Source organism: Pristis pectinata, chromosome 1, assembly GCF_009764475.1.
Source record: "Pristis pectinata isolate sPriPec2 chromosome 1, sPriPec2.1.pri, whole genome shotgun sequence".
Lineage (NCBI taxonomy): Eukaryota > Metazoa > Chordata > Chondrichthyes > Rhinopristiformes > Pristidae > Pristis > Pristis pectinata.
Window position 1 is genome coordinate 144,482,892 of NC_067405.1, and position 19,509 is coordinate 144,502,400.

Consider the following 19,509-nt stretch of genomic DNA (forward strand, 5'->3'; position numbering starts at 1 on the left):
TGACCTTGGTAAAGCTATCAGGGATGCCAAGAGGCAACACCAACTCAAAATTTAACAACAGCGCATACCTTCCTGATGAACCTAACACATTCTATGCGCTTTTTGAACAAAAGGGAAGTGGATTGTCACCATCCACCCACGCAGCTGAACCTGTGATCACAGTGGAGGGCGTAAGATCAGTCTTCCAGAGAGTGAACACAAGGAAAGCACCTGGCCCAGATGGTGTTCCGGGCCGCGTCCTCAGATCTTGTGCTGGTCAACTATTTGCGGACATATTCAACCTCTCCCTACTTCAATCTCAGGTTCCCTCCTGTTTTAAGAAGATCACTATCATCCTGGTCCCAAAGAAAAGCAAGGTAACGTGCCTCAATGACTACCAACCAGTGGCTCTGACATCCACCATCATGAAGTGCTTTGAGAGGTTGGTCATGGCACACATCAACTCCAGCCTCCCAGGCAACCTGGACCCATTGCAATTCGCCTATCGGCGAAACAGGTCTACAGCGGATGCCATCTCCCTGGCCCTACACTCAGCTCTGGAGCATCTGGACAGTAAAGACACATACGTTAGACTATTGTTTATTGACTACAGCTCTGCCTTCAATACAATAATTCCAAGCAAACTTGTCACCAAACTCTGAGACCTAGGACTCAACACCTCCCTCTGTAACTGGATCCTTGACTTTCTAACAAACAGACCGCAATCAGTGAGGATAGGCAGCAATACCTCCAACACGATTATTCTCAACAATGGTGCCCCACAAGGCTGCGTCCTCAGCCCTCTACTCTACTCCCTATACACTCACAACTGTGTGGCCAGATTCTGCTCTAACTCCATCTACAAGTTTGCAGATGATACCACCATTGTAGGCCGTATTTCAAACAGCGATGAGTTGGAGTACAGGAAGGAGATAGAGAGCTTAGTGGAATGGTGTCATGACAACAACCTTTCCCTCAATGTCAATAAAACTAAAGAGCTGGTCATTGGCTTCAGGAAAGGGGGCGGTGTACATGCACCTGTCTACATCGATGGTTCTGAGGTCGAGAGGGTTGAAAGCTTCAAGTTCCTGGGAGTGAACATCACCAACAGCCTGTCCTGGTCAAATCACGTAGATGCCACGGCCAAGAAAGCTCACCCGCGCCTCTACTTCCTCAGGAGGCTAAAGAAATTTGGTTTGTCCCCTTTGACTCTCACCAACTTTTACCGATGCACCATAGAAAGCATCCTATCTGGATGTATCAAGGCTTGGTACGGCAACTGCTCTGCCCAGGACCGCAAGAAGCTGCAGAGAGTTGTGGACACAGCCCAGCGCATCACGGACACCAACCTCCCCTCCTTGGATTCTGTCTTTACCTCTAGTTGTCTTGGTGAAGCAGCCAGCATAATCAAGGACCCCACCCACCCGGGACATTCTCTCTTCTCTCCTCTTCCATCGGGTAGAAAATACAGGAGCCTGAGGGCACGTACCACCAGACTTAAGACTATTGAATGGTTCCCTTATACAATGAGATGGACTATGACCTCACGATCTACCTTGTTGTGACCTTGCACCTTACTGCACTGCACTTTCTCTGTAGCTGTGACACTTCACTCTGTACTGTTATTGTTTTTACCTGTACTACATCAATGCACTCTGTACTAACTCAATGTAACTGCACTGTGGAATGAATTGACCTTTACGATCAGTGTGCAAGACAAATTTTTCACTGTACTTCGGTACAAGTGACAAATAATAAACCAATACCAATAACTAGAAGGTTGGTGGGGGGATTTCTTTCTCCTGTTGCTACTTCTGATATTCTGAGGATCTATGACTTACAATCAGAGGGGTTCCCCTCCTCTGAGTCACATTTGAACAGCTCCTGAAATAGACCATCATTTCCCTAACAGGACGCCTTCATTGAAATGACTTTAGTGAAGGAATTTACTGACATCAGATCTAACCCATGACTGTGACAGCTGGGTGTGGAGGACATATACGGTCTGACCTGCCGGGCATGTTCTCCTGCTCTGCACTTTGCAACTTCCACATCCTTTCGTCGATGTTTTCACTCTCTAACTGCTCCCCTTCACTCACTGACCAGATCACCTCGCTTACAGCTTATCCCCAGGTTTTACCCGATCAGAGACATCTCCCTCCTGCATCCTCCTTGCAGCTTAATGAGCTTCTCTTGTCTTCTTCCCAGTTCTGGCGAAGGCTCTTTGACCTGAAACATTGACTCTGTTTCTCTTCCTGCAGATGCTGCCCGAACTGCTGAGTATTTCAACCATTTTCTGTTTCTGTTTTAGATTTCCAGCACATGCAGTTTATTTGATTTTTGAAACACTCTCTGTATTGCCTGGATCCTGACCTGGAAATATATTGTTGTTCCTTCAGTGTTGCTGGGTCTAAATCCTAGAACCCAGTAATATCATGTTGCAGCTGTATAAAACTTTGGTCAGGCCGCACTTGGAGTACAGTGTGTAGTTCTGTATGGGGGAATTTAAAATAGAGGGATATGTGGGAGGAAGGGTTTAGATAGCCTTAGGTGAGGTTTAAAGGTCGGCACAACACTGTGGGCCAAAAGGCCTGTATTGTGCTGTACTGTTCTACGTTCTATGTTCTAGTTCTGGTCGCTGCATAGCAGGAAGGGTGTAGAGGCTTTAGAAAGGGTGCAGAAGAGGTCTGCTTGTGCTGGACTCTTCTAGAGGTTCACCAGGATGCTGAATGAATTAAAGGGTCTTTGCTGTAAGGAAAGGTAGGACAAACTTGGGTTGTTTTCTCTGGAGTTTTAGAGGCTCAGTGGAAACCTAATAGAAGTTTATAACATTGTGAGAGGCACAGATAGGGTAGACAGTCAGAATGAAAAACACGGTGATGTTGGAGGAGCTCAGCAGGCCAGGCAGCATCCGTGGAGAAAAGCCGGCGGTCAATGTTTCGGGTCACGACCCTTCTCCAGGACTGAAGATAGGAAAAGGGGAAGCCCAATATACAGGAGGGAAAGGCAGAGCAGTGATAGGTGGACAAAAGAGGGGAGGCGGGGTGGGCACAGGGTGGTGATAGGTAGACGCAGGTAAGAGATGGTGATGGGCAGGTGTGGGGGGAGGAGGGGAGAGTAGATCCACTGGGGAATGGGTCAAAGGTAAGGAAAGAGGGAAAATAAAGGTACAAGAAAAAGATAGACTGGGGAGGGGAAGGAGGGAAGAAGCGTGGTGTTTCTCCAGACAGTCAGAATCTTTTTTTCTAGGGTAGAAATGTCAAATACTAGAGGACTTTCATTTAAGGTGAGAGGGGGAAAGTTTAAAGAAGATATGTGGGGCAATTTTGTTTTACACAGAGAGTGGAACGGGCTGCCAGGGGAGGTGGCGGAAGCAGATACGATAGTGGTGTTTAAGAGGCTGTTAGACAGACACATGAACAGGCAGGGAATGGAGGGGTACGGATCATGTGCAGGCAGAAGAGATTTAGCGTAATTCGGCACCATGTTTAGCACAGACATGGTGGGCTGAAGGGCCTGTTCCTGTGCTGCACTGTTCTGTGTTCTATGTAACGCTTTCACCAGGACTTCAGTGGCCTATCTTGTCCAGGATTGTTACAGACGGCCAATGAATGTTGACCTTCCCTTCCCATCCCAAAAATGAACTTATAAAGATAACTTTTCCTTTAACTCCCTCCAAAAGGCAAACACATTAAAATAAATGGAATTACATCTTTTTCTAAATAAAAATGAGTCTTAGAACATAGAACATTACAGCACAGTACAGGCCCTTCGGCCCACAATGTTGTGCCAACCTATATAAACCTTATCCCCATTCAATCCATCCCCCTCTCTACTTCACCTCCCATAACCCTCTGTTTTTCTTTTGTCCATGTGCCTATCTAAGAGTCTCTTAAATGTCCCTATTGTATCAGCCCCTACCACCACCCCCGGCAGTGCGTTCCAGGCACTCACCACTCTCTGTGTAAAAAATGTACCTCTGACATCTCCCCTAAACTTTTCTCCTCTGACCTTAAAATGATGTCCTCTGGTATTGGCCATTGTCACCAAGGTGCTGGCTGTCCACTCTATCTCTGTCCCTCATAATCTTTTACCCGTCTATCAAGTCACCTCTCATCCTGTGTCACTCCAAAGAGAAAAGCCCTAGCTCACTCAACCTCTCCTCATAAGACATGCTCTCCAAGCCAGGCAGCATCCTGGTAAATCTGCTCTGCACCCTCTCTAAAGCTTCCACATCCTTCCTACAATGAGGTGACCAGAACTGAGCACAATACTCCAAGTGTGGTCTAACCAGGGTCTTATAGAGCTGCAACATTACCTCGCAGCTCTTGAACTCAATGCCCTGGCTAATGAAGGCCAACACACCATGCGCCTTCTTAACTGCCCTATCCACGTGAGGCAACCTTGAGGAATCTATGTACTTGGACCCCAAGATCTCTCTGTTCCTCCACACTGCTAAGAATCATGACATTAACCATGTACTCTGCCTTCAAGTTCAATCTTCCAAAGTGTATCACTTCACACTTTTCTGGATTGAACTCCATCTGCCACTTCTCTGCCCAGCTCTGCATCCTGTCTAAATCCTGTTGAAACCTACGACAACCTTCTTCATTATCTACTTCATCACCAACCTTCGTGTCATCTGCAAACTTACCAACCCACCCTTCCTCATCCAAATCACTTATAAAAATCACAAAGAGCAGGGGTCCAGAACAGTTCCCTGTGGAACACCACCAGTCACTGACCTCCAGGTTGAATACTCGTCTTCTACAACCACCCTCTGCCTTCTGTGGGCAAGCCAATTTCGAATCCACACAGCCAATTTTCCATGGACCCCATACCTCATGACTTTCTGGATGAGCCTACCATGGGGAACCTTTTCAAACACCTTGCTAAGATCCATATATACCACATCCACTGCACTACCTTCATCAATTTGTCTTGTTACTTCCTCAAAAAACTCTATTAGGCTTGTGAGGCATGACCTGCCCATCACAAAGCCATGTTGACTATTCCTAATAAGACTATACTTCTCCAAATGCTCATAAATCTTGTCCCTAAGAATCCTCTCCAATAGTTTGCCCACCACTGACGTAAGACTCACTGGTCTATAATTCCTGGGATTATCGCTTTTACCTTTCTTGAACAATGGAAAAACGTTTGCCATCCTCCAATCCTCCGGTACCACTCCTGTGGCCAGGGAGGACTTGAAGATCATCATTAATGCTCCAGCAATCTCTTCCCTCGCTTCCCATAGTAATCTGGGGTATATCCTGTCTGACCCTGGGGACTTATCTACCCTAATGCTTTTTAGTAGCTCCAACACTGCTTCTTTCTTAACCTTAACATGCTCCAACACATGTGCCTGTTCTACACTGACCTCCCCTTCATCCAAGTCCCTCTCACTGGTGAACACTGAAGCAAAATGTTCACTTAGGACCTCCCCCTACCTCCTTTGCCTCCAGACACATTTCTCCCCCCTTATCCCTGAGCCGTCCTACCCTCACCCTAGTCATCCTCTTGTTCCTCACACGTGTAAAATGCCTTTGGGTTTTCCTTAACCCTACTTGCCAAGGCCTTCTCATGTTCCCTTCTAGCTCTCCCTTTTTAAACTCCTTCTTGGCTACCTTATAACTCTCAAGAGCCCTGCCTGATTTTTGCTTCCTAAACCTTAAATATGCTTCCTTCTTCCCCTTTACTAAACCTTCCATCTCTCTTGTTAACCATGGTTCCTTCATGCTGCCATCCTTTCCTTGTCTCAGTGGGACAAACCTATCTAGAACCCCATGCAAGTGGTCCCTAAACAACCTCCACGTTTCTGTGGCGCATTTACCACAGAACATCTGATCCCAGTTTACACTCCCGCGTTCCTGCCTAATCCCATCATAATTTGCCCTCCCCCAATTAAATACTTTCCCATAATATCTGCTCCTATTCTTGTCCATGGTCACTATCCCCAAAATGCTCGCCCACCAAGAGGTCTTTCACCTGACCAGGTTCATTGCCTAGTACCAGATCCAGCATGGCCTCTCCTCTAGTCGGCCTGTCCACATACTGTGTCAGGAATCCTTCCTGTACACACCTAACAAATTGTGCCCCATCCAAACCTTTTGCACTAAGGAGGTGCTAATCAATACTAGGGAAGTTGAGGTCACCCATGACAACAACCCTGTTATTTTTGCACCTTTCCAAAATCTGCCTCCCGATCTGCTCCTCAGTGTCCCTGTGGCTATTTGGGGGCCTATAGAATACACCCAATAGAGTGATCGCTCCCTCCCGGTTTCTGACTTCCACCCGCACTGACTCAATAGGCGATCCTTCTATAATGTCCTCCCTTCCTACAGCTATGATATTATCTCTGATTAGCAATAACACCCCCCACCCCTTCTACCCCCTTCCCTATCCCTTTTGAAACATCTAAACCCCAGAACCTCAAGCAGCCACTCCTGCCCTGGCGACAACCAAATCTCTGTAATGGCCACGACATCGTAATTCCACGCATTGATCCGTGCTCTGAGTTCATCACCCCTATTCTTAACACTTCTCACATTAAGATAAACACATTTCAACCCATCTAACTGACTGCATTTATGCCCCGTCCCCTGCCTATCCTTCCTCACCTTCTCTGTACACCCGCAAATACTTCTACTCCAACTGATCCAGCGTCTAATCTGACACTCCGGTTCCCATTCACCTTGTCTCAACCTGGGTGTTATGGATCAATATTTAACCATCTGTTGGCACTCCAGCCTGATCCATAGACTGCAAACGAATAGCGTGTGATCCACACTGTTCTGAAGGGCTGACAGGAGCTTTGTGGCCCCAGTAAGGATGTGAGACCTTTATTTGAGATTTAATGATTTTGTTTTTAAACTTAAATTCTTTGGCTGTCATGGTGAGATTTTAATTCATGGCTCCAGACTATTAGTCCAGAACAAGTGATGGTCTGTGACTCTATAACAAGCGATAAGAATTCAGGCAGCATCTGAGGTGAAAAAGAGTGTTAAAAGTTTCAGGTTGATGACACTTCTACCTGAAAAACTGGAATCTCTAGACCTCTCCCTCTCTGGAGAAGAGAGAGGGAGAGAGGGGAGGGGGAGAGAGGGGAGGGGGAGAGAGGGGGAGAGGCGAGGGAGATGGGCGGAAGGGAGGAAGAGAAGAGAGAGATCTCTTTTCTCACCAGATTATAGATCCACATGGTCCAAGGGAGATCAGAGCACAAAGATACTATAACACTACTCAGCAAAGATTCTGCCAGTGTCAAGGCCATATTTTATCATTATTATTACTTCCTTGCTGCATAGGAGGAGGCCATTTGACCCATCAAGTTTATGCTGCCTTTCAGAAAAATGCCATCACTCCTATTCTCCCACTTATTTCCCTGCAACCTGTTCTCTCACACATGCTCATTAACACCCACTGATTCACAAACCAGGGGCGATTCACAGCAGCCAGTTAACCTGAGAACCAGCGGGTCATTGGGATGTGGGAAGCAGAGCAGAGCAGCCGGGGAAATCCATGTGGTCGCAGGGAGAATGTGCAAACTTCACACAGACACCACTAGTCAGGACGAAACTTGGGTTGGAACTGCAGGACAGCTGCACTACCCTCTGTGTTCCTTGTTCAAGTGCATCTAGAATACCGACTGTTTACATCACCATTTCTTAAGCAAACCAAACCCCAGGTGGCATTGGTACACATGTACTGCGCCTCAAATCACAAACACAAGTAATGTGACTGAGGAAGAACGTAAGTGAAAACATGAAGAGGAAATGAAAGTGGGCCCTAATTCTGAGTCACTCGGTCTGAACAATCACCCAAAACTGGCGGGAGAACAAAAACCCGAATCTGCCACTCACAGCCCAGTGCTAACAGAGCCCCGCTGTGGGAGTGCTGCACTGGCCGGGGTCCCCGCTGCGGGAGTGCTGCACTGGCAGGGGGTCCCGCTGATGGAGTGCTGCACTGGTTGGGGGGTCCCGCTGAGGGAGTGCTGCACTGGCTGGGGGGTCCCACTGAGGGTGTGCTGCACTGGCCGAGGGTCCTGCCGAGGGAGTGCTGCACCGGCTGAGGATCCCACCGAGGGAGTGCTGCACTGGCTGAGGGTCCCGCCGAGGGAGTGCTGCACTGACCGGGTGTCCTGCCGAGGGAGTGCTGCACTGGCTGAGGGTCCCGCTGAGGGAGTACTGCAGATGTCCATGGGGCAGCATTGTGGGAGTGCCATACCATTGGCAGGGGCAGGCTGCGGCGTCAGATGGGCAACGGTGAGGGAGAACTGTGCTGTGGGAGCAGCAGTGTTGAGGGAGTGCCACACTGTCGGAGGGTGGGTGCGAGGGCCAGTAATGATGGACTCCTTCACTGTTGGGGACGCCACTGTTAAGAAGATGACGAGTTAAAGCAAGATCCCACAGCCCTCTCTGGTGGCTGCAGAAGGCCCGTTTGATGAGTTGCAGGGGAGCCACAGTCCCAGGCTAATAAACAACCTGAATGAAAAAACCAGCTACCTGATCATTACCACATCCAGTACAGCACAGGAACAGGCCCTCGAGCCAATCATGTCTGTGCCAACCAAGATCCCAGTCTAACTAATCTCATCTGTCTACTAATGATCCATACCCCTCCATTCCATGCCTCTTCACGTGTCTACCTAAAAGCCTCTTAGACACCAATATCGTACCTTCTTCCACTACCTTGATGAAAGACACGATGATGCTGGAGGAGCTCAGCAGGCCAGGCAGCATCCGTGGAGAAAAGCAGGCGGTCAACGTTTCGGGTCAGGACCCTTCTCCAGGACTGAAGATAGGAAAAGGGGAAGCCCAATATATAGGAGGGAAAAGCAGAGCAGTGATAGGTGGACAAAAGAGGGGAGGCGGGGTGGGCACAGGGTGGTGATAGGTAGACGCAGGTAAGAGATGGTGATGGGCGGGTGCGGGGGAGGAGGGGAGAGCAGATCCACCGGGAGATGGGTCAAAAGTAAGGAGAGAAAGGAAATCAAGGTAGAAAAAAAGAGGCTAGGAAAGGGAAGAAGAGAAGAAGCGTGGTTGTTGGGGGGGTGGGGGAGTGTGTGGTGGGGTGTGGTTGTTGTGGGGAAGGGGGGGTGGTTACCTAAAGTGGGAGAATTCAATGTTCATGCCGTTAGGCTTCAAGGTTCCAAGACGGAAAATGAGGTGCTGTTCCTCCAGTTTGCGCTCGGAATTCTCCTGGCAGTGGGGGAGGCCGAGGACTGACATATCAGTGATAGTGTGGGAGGGGGAGTTGAAGTGACTGGCAACGGGGAGATGCAGATCGCGGTTACAGACAGAGCGCACGTGTTCTGTGAAATGGTCACCTAGTCTGCCTTTGGTCTCACCAATGTAGAGGAGGCCTCTTTTTCTCTTCCATGACCTTCCCTGGCAGCTTGTTCCAGGCTCCCACCACTCTCTGTGCTAAAGAAAAAATGCCCCGCACATCTCCTTTAAACTTTCTCCCGTGCACCTCAATGCTATCCCCTCTTGGATTTGACATTTGTACCCTGAGAAAAAGTCTCTGAATACCTACCCTATCTAAACCTCTCAAAATTTTACATTCTTCTGTCAGGACTCCCCTGAGTCTCTGATGCTTCAGAGAAAACAACCCAAGTTTGTCCAACCTCTCCTTATAGATAATACTCTCCAATCCAGGCAACATCCTGGTGAACCTCTTCTGCACCCTCTCCCAAGTCTCCACATCCTTCCTGTAATGGGGCGACCAGAACTGCACACAATACTCCAAATGTGCTCTAACCAAAGTTTTATAAAGCTGACCACACTTGGAGTATTCTGTTCAGTTCTGGTCGCCTCATTATAGGAAGGATGTGGAAGCTTTAGAGAGGGTGCAGAGGAGATTTACCAGGATGCTGCCTGGATTGCAGAGCATGTCTTATGACGATAGGTTGAGTGAGCTAGGGCTTTCCTCTTTGGAGAGGAGGAAGGTGAGAGGTGATTTGATACAGGTGTACAAGATGATAAGAGGCATAGATCAAGTGGACAGTCAGAGACTTTTTCTCAGGGTGACAATGGCTAACACAAGGGGACATAATTTTAAGGTGATTGGAGGAAGGTATAAGGGGGATGTCAGGGGTAAGTTTTTTTACACAGAGAGTGGTGGGTGTGTGGAACACACTGCCGGCAGAGGTTGTGGGGGCAGGTACATTAGGGACATTTAAGAGACTCTTAGACATATGATTGATATGAGACAGTGAAATGGGGTGCAATGAGGGAGGGAAGGGTTAGATCTTAGAGCAGGAATAAGATGTCGGCACAACATTGTGCTGCAGTGTTCTACGTAAACATGGGTTCCCGGCCGATGAACCCAAGTATGCCAGATGCCTTCTTTACCACCCTATCAACTTGTAATACCACTTTCAGGGAGCGATGGACTTGCACCCCAAGATCCCTCTGTACATCAGTGCTCCCAACTGTCCCACCATTTAGTACACTTTTCTCTTGCATCTGACCTCCCAAAATGCAACACCTCACACTTGTCCAGATTAAACTCCACCTGTCAGTCCTCGACTCAAGTTTCCAGCTGACCCACATCCTGCTGTATCCTTTGATGACATTCCCCACTATCCACAACGCCACCAACTCCGGCATCATCTGTCGACATTGTTGTTTGTGGGAGCTTGCTGTGCACGGTCTAGCCGCTGCGTTTGAAACCGCAGAGTAAAGACTTCAATCTGAAATGCTGCAGTTTCCTGCTCTACACTCTGCTCCTAGTAAATCCTGCAGCACGAACGATACCACAGCATTATTCAATAACAGAGGGTTTAGCTGGTGTCAAGAGTGAATTTGCCCTTTACACAACCCTGCACCAAGAATATCATTCATTTATGTTGCTATTAGTTAAGAAAACCATACTCCGTGTGGCACCGTTCAACATGCAGCCCACAGCATTCGGACGCAAGAACTTCATCTGAGGCATAACGTAAACACAAGTTTCTCCTTTTCACTGGAACAATGAAGGGGAAGTGAAAGACCTCTCAGTCGCTGGGTCAGGGGGTCAGGTCTCATGCAACTGGCGCGATACTAAAACCCCTGGCAGAAACTCACAGGGTGGTGCTGGGGGAGTGCTGCACTGTGGGTGCAGTGGTACTGGGGGAGTGCTGCACTGTGGGTGCAGTGGTACTGGGGGAGTGCTGCACTGGGAGGGGCGGTACTGAGGGAGTGCTGCACTGTGGGTACAGTGGTACTGGGGGAGTGCTGCACTGTGGGTGCAGTGGTACTGGGGGAGTGCTGCACTGTGGGTGCAGTGGTACTGGGGGAGTGCTGCACTGTGGGTGCAGTGGTACTGGGGGAGTGCTGCACTGTGGGTGCAGTGGTACTGGGGGAGTGCTGCACTGTGGGTGCAGTGGTACTGGGGGAGTGCTGCACTGTGGGAGGGGCGGTACTGAGGGAGTGCTGCACTGTGGGTACAGTGGTACTGGGGGAGTGCTGCACTGTGGGTGCAGTGGTACTGGGGGAGTGCTGCACTGTGGGTGCAGTGGTACTGGGGGAGTGCTGCACTGTGGGTACAGTGGTACTGGGGGAGTGCTGCACTGTGGGTGCAGTGGTACTGGGGGAGTGCTGCACTGTGGGTGCAGTGGTACTGGGGGAGTGCTGCACTGTGGGAGGGGCGGTACTGAGGGAGTGCTGCACTGTGGGTGCAGTGGTGCTGGGGGAGTGCTGCACTGTGGGTGCAGTGGTACTGGGGGAGTGCTGCACTGTGGGAGGGGCAGTACTGAGGGAGTGCTGCACTGTGGGTGCAGTGGTGCTGGGGGAGTGCTGTACTGTGGGTGCAGTGGTACTGGGGGAGTGCTGCACTGGGAGGGGCGGTACTGAGGGAGTGCTGCACTGTGGGTGCAGTGGTGCTGGGGGAGTGCTGCACTGTGGGTGCAGTGGTACTGGGGGAGTGCTGCACTGTGGGTGCAGTGGTACTGGGGGAGTGCTGCACTGTGGGTGCAGTGGTACTGAGGGAGTGCTGCACTGTGGGTGCAGTGGTACTGGGGGAGTGCTGCACTGTGGGTGCAGTGGTACTGGGGGAGTGCTGCACTGTGGGAGGGGCGGTACTGAGGGAGTGCTGCACTGTGGGTGCAGTGGTACTGGGGGAGTGCTGTACTGTGGGTGCAGTGGTACTGGGGGAGTGCTGCACTGTGGGAGGGGCGGTACTGAGGGAGTGCTGCACTGTGGGTGCAGTGGTACTGGGGGAGTGCTGTACTGTGGGTGCAGTGGTACTGAGGGAGTGCTGCACTGTGGGTGCAGTGGTACTGGGGGAGTGCTGCACTGTGGGTGCAGTGGTACTGGGGGAGTGCTGCACTGTGGGTGCAGTGGTACTGAGGGAGTGCTGCACTGTGGGTGCAGTGGTACTGGGGGAGTGCTGCACTGTGGGTGCAGTGGTACTGGGGGAGTGCTGCACTGTGGGTGCAGTGGTACTGGGGGAGTGCTGCACTGTGGGAGGGGCGGTACTGAGGGAGTGCTGCACTGTGGGTGCAGTGGTACTGGGGGAGTGCTGTACTGTGGGTGCAGTGGTACTGGCGGAGTGCTGCACTGTGGGAGGGGCGGTACTGAGGGAGTGCTGCACTGTGGGTACAGTGGTACTGGGGGAGTGCTGCACTGTGGGAGGGGCGGTACTGAGGGAGTGCTGCACTGTGGGTGCAGTGGTACTGGGGGAGTGCTGCACTGTGGGAGGGGCGGTACTGAGGGAGTGCTGCACTGTGGAAGGGGCCGTACTGAGGGACGGTCACACTGTGGGAGCAGTGGTACTGAGGGAGTGCTGCACTGTCAGAGGGGCAGTACTGAGGGAGCGCTGCACTGTTTGGAGAGGCAGTACTGAGGGACGGTCACACTATTAGAGGTGCAGTACTGAGGGTGTGCTGCACTGTCAACAGGGTGGTACTGAGGGAGTGCGGCATGGTTGTAGGGGCAACACTGAAGACATGATGTACCTTCACAGTATTGCAACATCAGGGCGAGGGACACAATGCTGTTGGTGGGACAGTTTTAAGGAAGCTCTGTTTTGTAAGGGAGAGCATTGTGCAGTCACTGTGGGAGTGCATGTGGGAATCGAGGCTCATTGTACCTCGATCAGTGTGAGGTGATTGTATGGGCAGCTGTACAGTCAGAGAGAGCTCCAGGAACTGCATCATATCCCAGTATGAGCAGAGAGCACGAGAGAGAGAGTGTGAGGGAGAGACACAGGGCACATGAGGTTTTTCTTGACATTTAGTAAAACCCAGAGTCAGGACTTCTGCATAAGTACTGGCCAGCTGTCAGTGCAGGGGAAACTCATCCTACAGTAGTGATGGGGGCCGTGTGAGTCTGTCACAGTGCAGCACTGAGGGGGTGCAGCACTGTCACAGGGGCAACACTGAGGGGGTGCAGCACTGTGGGAGGGGCAGCACTGAGGGGGTGCAGCACTGAGGGGGATTGCGCTGCTGGAGGGGCAACATTGAGGGAGTGTAGTGCTGTTGCAGAAGCAGTGCTGAGGGAGAGCCACACTGTTGAAGCGGCAGCTCTGTGGGTGTGCTGTGTTGTTACAGGGTGGCACAGAGGGTGTGCTGCACTGTCAGAGGGATATTACCAAGGGAGCATTACCCTGTCAGACGTGCAGCACAGGGAGCGCAGCACTGTCGTTGGGTCAATGATAAGGAAGGGCTGCTGTGTTTCAATGGTGCACTGCAGGAATTCTGCAGTATCAGAGGCCAACACTGAGGGAGCACAGTGTAGCCTGCTAGGAAAGGGGTGCACTACCTAGATAGACGGGGTGAGGTGATTGTACAGTCCGAGAGAGCACGAGCTTCACACCCCAGGAACTGAGCAGCACTGAGAGAACCAAGGAACTGTGAATGTAGAAGTGGGGGGGAAGGGGTAAAGAGGGTAGAAAGGGGGAGGAGAGGGCAAGGGGACAGAGGGCAGACGGATGGGAAAGTGAACGAGGGTTGGGGAAGAGGGGTGGGGGGAAAGAGGGGCAGGAGGGGGGAGGGGAGCGGAGGGGGGAGGAAAGAGAAGAATGGGTGTGAGAGAGTGCTGCACTGTGGGAGGATCAGCTGTTGGACAGGCAGTGCTGAGGCAGTGCCTGAGGGAGCGATGCATTGTGTGTGGTGCAGTGCAGAAGGAGCAGTGCCCTGTGGATGGAACGGTACCGAGGGCAGGGCTGCACTGTCGGTGGGGCTATCCTGAGGATGAAATGCCAAACCATCTGTTTTCTCATGTCAATTCGAAAGCTCCTAGGGCACCTTTGAAGAAGGTGAGGGGAGATTTGTCCACTGCCCTGAAGCTAATATTCACCCCTGGACAGCAGCAATTGGTTACAGGTCCTTGACTTATCTCCAGCCCGTACATACAAGTGAGCATTCGGGAGACCAGTGGGATGGATTTTCCAGCTGCCGGAGGTACCTTCTGCCAGGCGACAGCACAGTTTACGGCTCCGCTTCTGACTGGCGAACTGTCCGGCTTACAATCAGTTCACAGGAATGGAACCCTGCTGGAACCTGGTAGTTTGTGGGAGCTTGCTGTGCACACATAGACAGCCTTGTTTTTATAACATACAGCAGCGGGGGGATTTGTAAGACGTCAACGAGACGATGAGCAAAGGGGAAGTTGTTGCCAAGTTATGGGAAGTTGCCGAGCTCTGAGACGTTGCAGCTATATAGGACCCTGGTCAGACTTCACTTGGAGTACTGTGCTCAGTTCTGGTCACCTCACTACAGGAAGGATGTGGAAGCCATAGAAAGGGTGCAGAGGAAATTTACAAGGATGTTGCCTGGATTGGGCAGCATGCCTTATGAAAGCAGGTTGAGTGAACTCAGCCTTTTCTCCTTGGAGCGACGGAGGATGAGGGGGGACCTGATAGAGGTGTATAAGATGATGAGAAGCATTGATCGTGTGGATAGTCAGAGGCTTTTCCCCAGGGCTGAAATGGCTGCCACAAGAAGACACAGGTTTAAGGTGCTGGGGAGTAGGTACAGAGGAGGTGTCAGGGGTATGTTTTTCACTCAGAGAGTGGTGAGTGTGTGGAATGGGCTGCCGGCAGAGGTTGTGGAGGCGGATACGATAGGGTCTTTTTAGAGACTTTTGGATAGGTACATGGAGCTTAGGAAAATAGATGGCTATGGGTAAGCCTAGTAATTTCTAAGGTAGGGACATGTTCGCCACAGCTTTGTGGGCCGAAGGGCCTGTATTGTGCTGTAGGTTTTCTATGTTTCACCACTGTCTGTCTGCAGTAGTACTCGGAGATTACAGTAAAGTTTATATTTCTTTAGAAGAGCTCCACTGACGCTAAGGTGCTTGTGGACACTGAAGTGTCACAGAAAGGCGTCTATCTTTTTCCGAAATCTGGGAATTGAGGGAAGAGCAAGCCTGAGCTGAGAAGAACATTAGATCTCTGCTTACACTGGTTGCTGACTGTCCGCTCTCCTGTAGGAATTCCTCCAATGTCACCATTTCGCTGCCGGGCGAGGATGCCCTGGTCCTATTTTCCAGCTGCCTCTCTTTCACTCTCTGTAGCGTGCTGTATGACACAGGGCTCCTCTGAGGCATCGCAGGGTCCGGCTTGGTGCTGGGTAGCATGGTGGAACTGGACCGATAGAGAGCGTTCTCTTTGGGAGCAGCTCCCACATCTCGACTGGGGACCAGGTCGTCACTGCTGAGGCTGTCCGGTCTGCGGTCCACCAGGTCTGCAGCACCTGCCGAAAGAGGACACGGGTTAAACCGTTGCACACAATGAACAGGCGGCCGGGATGATTCACGGCTTGGTACGGCAACTGCTCTGCCCAGGACCGCAAGAAACTGCAGAGGGTTGTGGACACAGCCCAGTGCATCATGGAAACCAGCCTCCCCTCTTTGGACTCTGTCTATACCTCTCGCTGCCTTGGTGAAGCAGCCAGCATAATCAAAGACCCCACCCACCCCAGGTCATTCTCTCTTCTCCCCTCTTCCATCAGGCAGAAGATACAGGAGCCTGAGGGCACGTACCACCAGGCTCAAGGACAGCTTCTATCCCACGGCGATAAGACCATTGAACGGTTCCCTTATATGATGAGATGGATTCTTGACCTCACAATCTACCTTGTTGTGACCTTGCACCTTAATGCACTGCAATTTCTCTGTAGCTGTGACACTTTACTCTGTACTGTTATTGTTTTTACCTGCACTACATCAATGCACTCTGTACTAACTCAATGTAACTGCACTGTGTAATGAATTGACCTGTACGATCGGTATGCAAGACAAGTATTTCACTGTACCTCGGTACAAATGACAATAATAAACCAATACCATCTTGTATGATCCCAGTGAAAGCAGCCAAGGAGCCAACCTTGAAGGAAGAAATCACACTGGGGACTTAGCCAGCCTGGACCTGCTTGTGACTCATCCCAAACCACTGTGGTTGACCACTTTAAAATGGCCAGGAAAGCCACTCGGCTTGGAATGGACAACAAATGCTGGGCAGTCCAATAATGCCTGGGGTTGAGGAGGAGGGTGTCTAAAGGGATCGCTGCACATCATACATACAAGGCAAGGCATGGTAGTGTAGCGGTTAGCATAACGCTTTACAGCGCCAGCAACTCAGGTTCAATTCCTGCTGTTGTCTGTAAGGAGTTTGTACGTTCTCCCCGTGTCTGCTTGGGTTTCCTCCGGGTGCTCCGGTTTCTTCCCATATTCCAAAGACGTACGGGTTAGGAAGTTGTGGGCGTGCTATGTTGGCGCCGGAAGCGTGGTGACACTTGCGGGCTGCCCCCAGAACACTCTACGCAAAAGATGCATTTCACTGTGTGTTTCGATGTACATGTGACTAATAAAGAAATCTATAACTCCTGAACCCACGAGTGGAACAAACAACTCATGAACCAGAACTCACAAACCAAGAATGACCCACTGTGAAATTCCATTTCATGAGAAATAATATCATTTATTTGTTCATTGATGATTCAATAGCAACACACAAAGTGCTGGAGGAACTCAGCGGGTCAGGCAGCATCTATGGAGCGAAATGGACAGTCGCCGTTGCGGGTCAAGACCCTTCATCGGGACTGGAAAGAAAGATAGGAGGTGGCCGGTATAAAAAGGTGGGGGGAAGGGGTGGAGCAAGAGATGGCAGGTGGATCCAGGTGAGGAGGGGGGTGGCAGGTGGTGACAGCAGATGGGGAGCGGGGATGATGCCAGTTGGGAGGTGATAGGTGGAAGCGACAAAGGGCTGAAGAAGATGGAATCTGACAGGAGGGGAAGGTGGAGTAAAGGGAGGGAGGTGGGGAGGGAAACCAGTGGGAAGTGTGGGTGATGGGACAGGGAGGGGAGGAGATAGGGTGATGGGGGGGGGCGCAGGTGGATCAGGAGGAAAGAGAAAAGAAAATCAGAGGAAAAAGGCCAAAGGGGGAGCGGTTATCGGAAGTTTGAGAATCCGATGTTCCTGCCGCCGGGTTGGAGACTGCCCAGGCGGAATATGAGGTGCTGTTCCTCTGCGTTTAGCCTCGACCTGGCAGTGGAGGAGACCAGGAATGGGAAGTGGAATTTAAATGGCTGGACACGCGGAGATCCCGACTGGCACGGCAGACAGAGCTCGACACCTTCCTACGGTCTTCTACGCTGTGGCTGTTATGGATATCAAGTTGAACCTTAATGTCTTGAAGGATTCTCCCCTTTGTCCTGTTTCTCATTCCTTCTTGGGACTTTATGTAGCTTATTTCTGAGGATGGCAAGGCCCTTATATTGATCCCCAATTCCTAATTATAGCCAGACAGGTGCACAAAGTGATCTCCATCTGGGCTCCTCCTGGACCAGATGTTAGTCCTCCCCTTGTTTACCCTTTGCAGAGATATTTACTGAGGTTCTTCTGGATAGAACAACCACATAGGTAGACCTCACTGCCCCTGTCGCCAGTTCAACTCATGGTCAAAACAGGCGCCCATTTTCTGATGCTGCCCTTGGACCTCGTATGTAATCTGTTCCTGCACATTCCAGAGCTAGGATGATACAGCCAACCTCAATCTGCATTCATACACCCAGAAAATTTTGGGGACTATTGTGAAAGTCAACCTGCGCTGTAATAAAGCAGACAACAGCAGAACCAAGAAGTGTATAATTAATGCTTTATTATTTAACGCTAGTGGGAGTGAGGGATACAAGGAAAGAGTAAACAGTGTAACCCGAGCTCTGTACTGATCCCCACTCAGAGATTCGCATGTTAGTGTCCCTCCTTTTATACTTAATCCGTGGGAAGCCTTCGTGGGAAGTTGCATATACTAGGGCAGTTGCTTACAGCAAGCTTTTAGCAAAACAAAATGTGCCTTAAGCACATCTTTGTTTCTCACCAGCACATTATGCAGTCATAACTATACTTACATCATGGTAGAAGCAATATCACACCATGGTGGAACTACAGTCACGCCATTAACCCTTACATTCCCCGTCATTAACCCTTACATGTCCAGTTATCTTTTACACTAGCACTGAATGTAGTAGACCTAGTTCATCAGTACAAAGGGGAGAAACAATGGTGCGAGTTGGTGAAGAAAAGACTTGGTTATTTTCTACATTAAACAAGCGAGTTGAGCGAGTTAGGGCTTTTCTCTTTGGAATGACGTAGGATGAGAGGCGACTTGATAGAAGTGTACAAGATTATGAGGGGCATAGATAGAGTGGACAGCCAGCACCTTTTCCCTGGGGCGGCAACGACCAATACCAGAGGACATCAGTTTAAGGTCGGGGGAGGAAAGTTTAGGGGAGATGTCAGAGGTAGGTTTTTTCCACACAGAGAGTGGTGGGTGCCTGGAACGCACTGCCGGGTGGTAGAGGCTGATACAACAAGGGCATTTAAAAGACTATTAGATAGGCACATGGATGTAAAAAAAATGGAGGGTTATGGGCTGTGTAGGAGGGAAGGGTTGGATTGATTGTGGAATAGGTATTTATATAGGTCAGCACAACATTGTGGGCTGAAGGGCCCGTGCTGTACTGTTCTACGTTCTAAGATAATCAAGGCTTGGTCACCTCCAGCATTTTACTCAACTAGTGGTGCATTTAGTAAACTTGGATGGGTAGAACAGCAGAAATAATCTCCATGACTTACCCAGGCCTGCATTCCCGTTCTCGGTAAATTCCAATTCAAGCGACTGTGTCCGGAGGTCATCGTCCGAGTTAAAACCTTATTGAGTGAGACAAGGAGGAGAGAAATGAAACATTAACCAGATTCACCCGTGTAAGTCGCCAGTAATAGCTTTCCTTAATTGTAAAACTGCATACACTCTTCACAAAATCAAACTCTGTGGTGGCACCAATGATAACCACTAAGGTAGAGTTGGAGGGGACTTCCAATTGGCCTCTTTACACAGAGGAACCAGAGCATACAGAACTCACCTCTGAGACTACAGCAAGGTTTCCTGGTAACAGCAGGATTAGTTGGAAATCTTCAGCTGGAAAGTTACATAGTGCAAATGCCGTGCATAACATGAAGGGTCTCGACCTGAAACATTGATTGTCCATTTCCCTCCACGGATGCTGCCTGACCTGCTGAGTTACATAGAACATAGAACACCACAGC

At 50.3% G+C, this 19,509-nt stretch overlaps 1 protein-coding gene across 1 annotated transcript in view; it reads right to left on the bottom strand.

The window, feature by feature from the left end:
* LOC127577919 (protein Daple-like) overlaps positions 1–19,509 on the bottom strand; it is a 279,944-nt gene that overhangs the window by 14,156 nt on the left and 246,279 nt on the right. Inside the window, exons 27-28 of the mRNA XM_052029632.1 lie at positions 19,039–19,113; positions 15,363–15,655 (exon numbers count right to left, since the gene is read on the bottom strand). Coding sequence (XP_051885592.1) covers positions 15,363–15,655; positions 19,039–19,113 — 368 coding nt within the window. The remainder of the gene's footprint in view (positions 1–15,362; positions 15,656–19,038; positions 19,114–19,509) is intronic.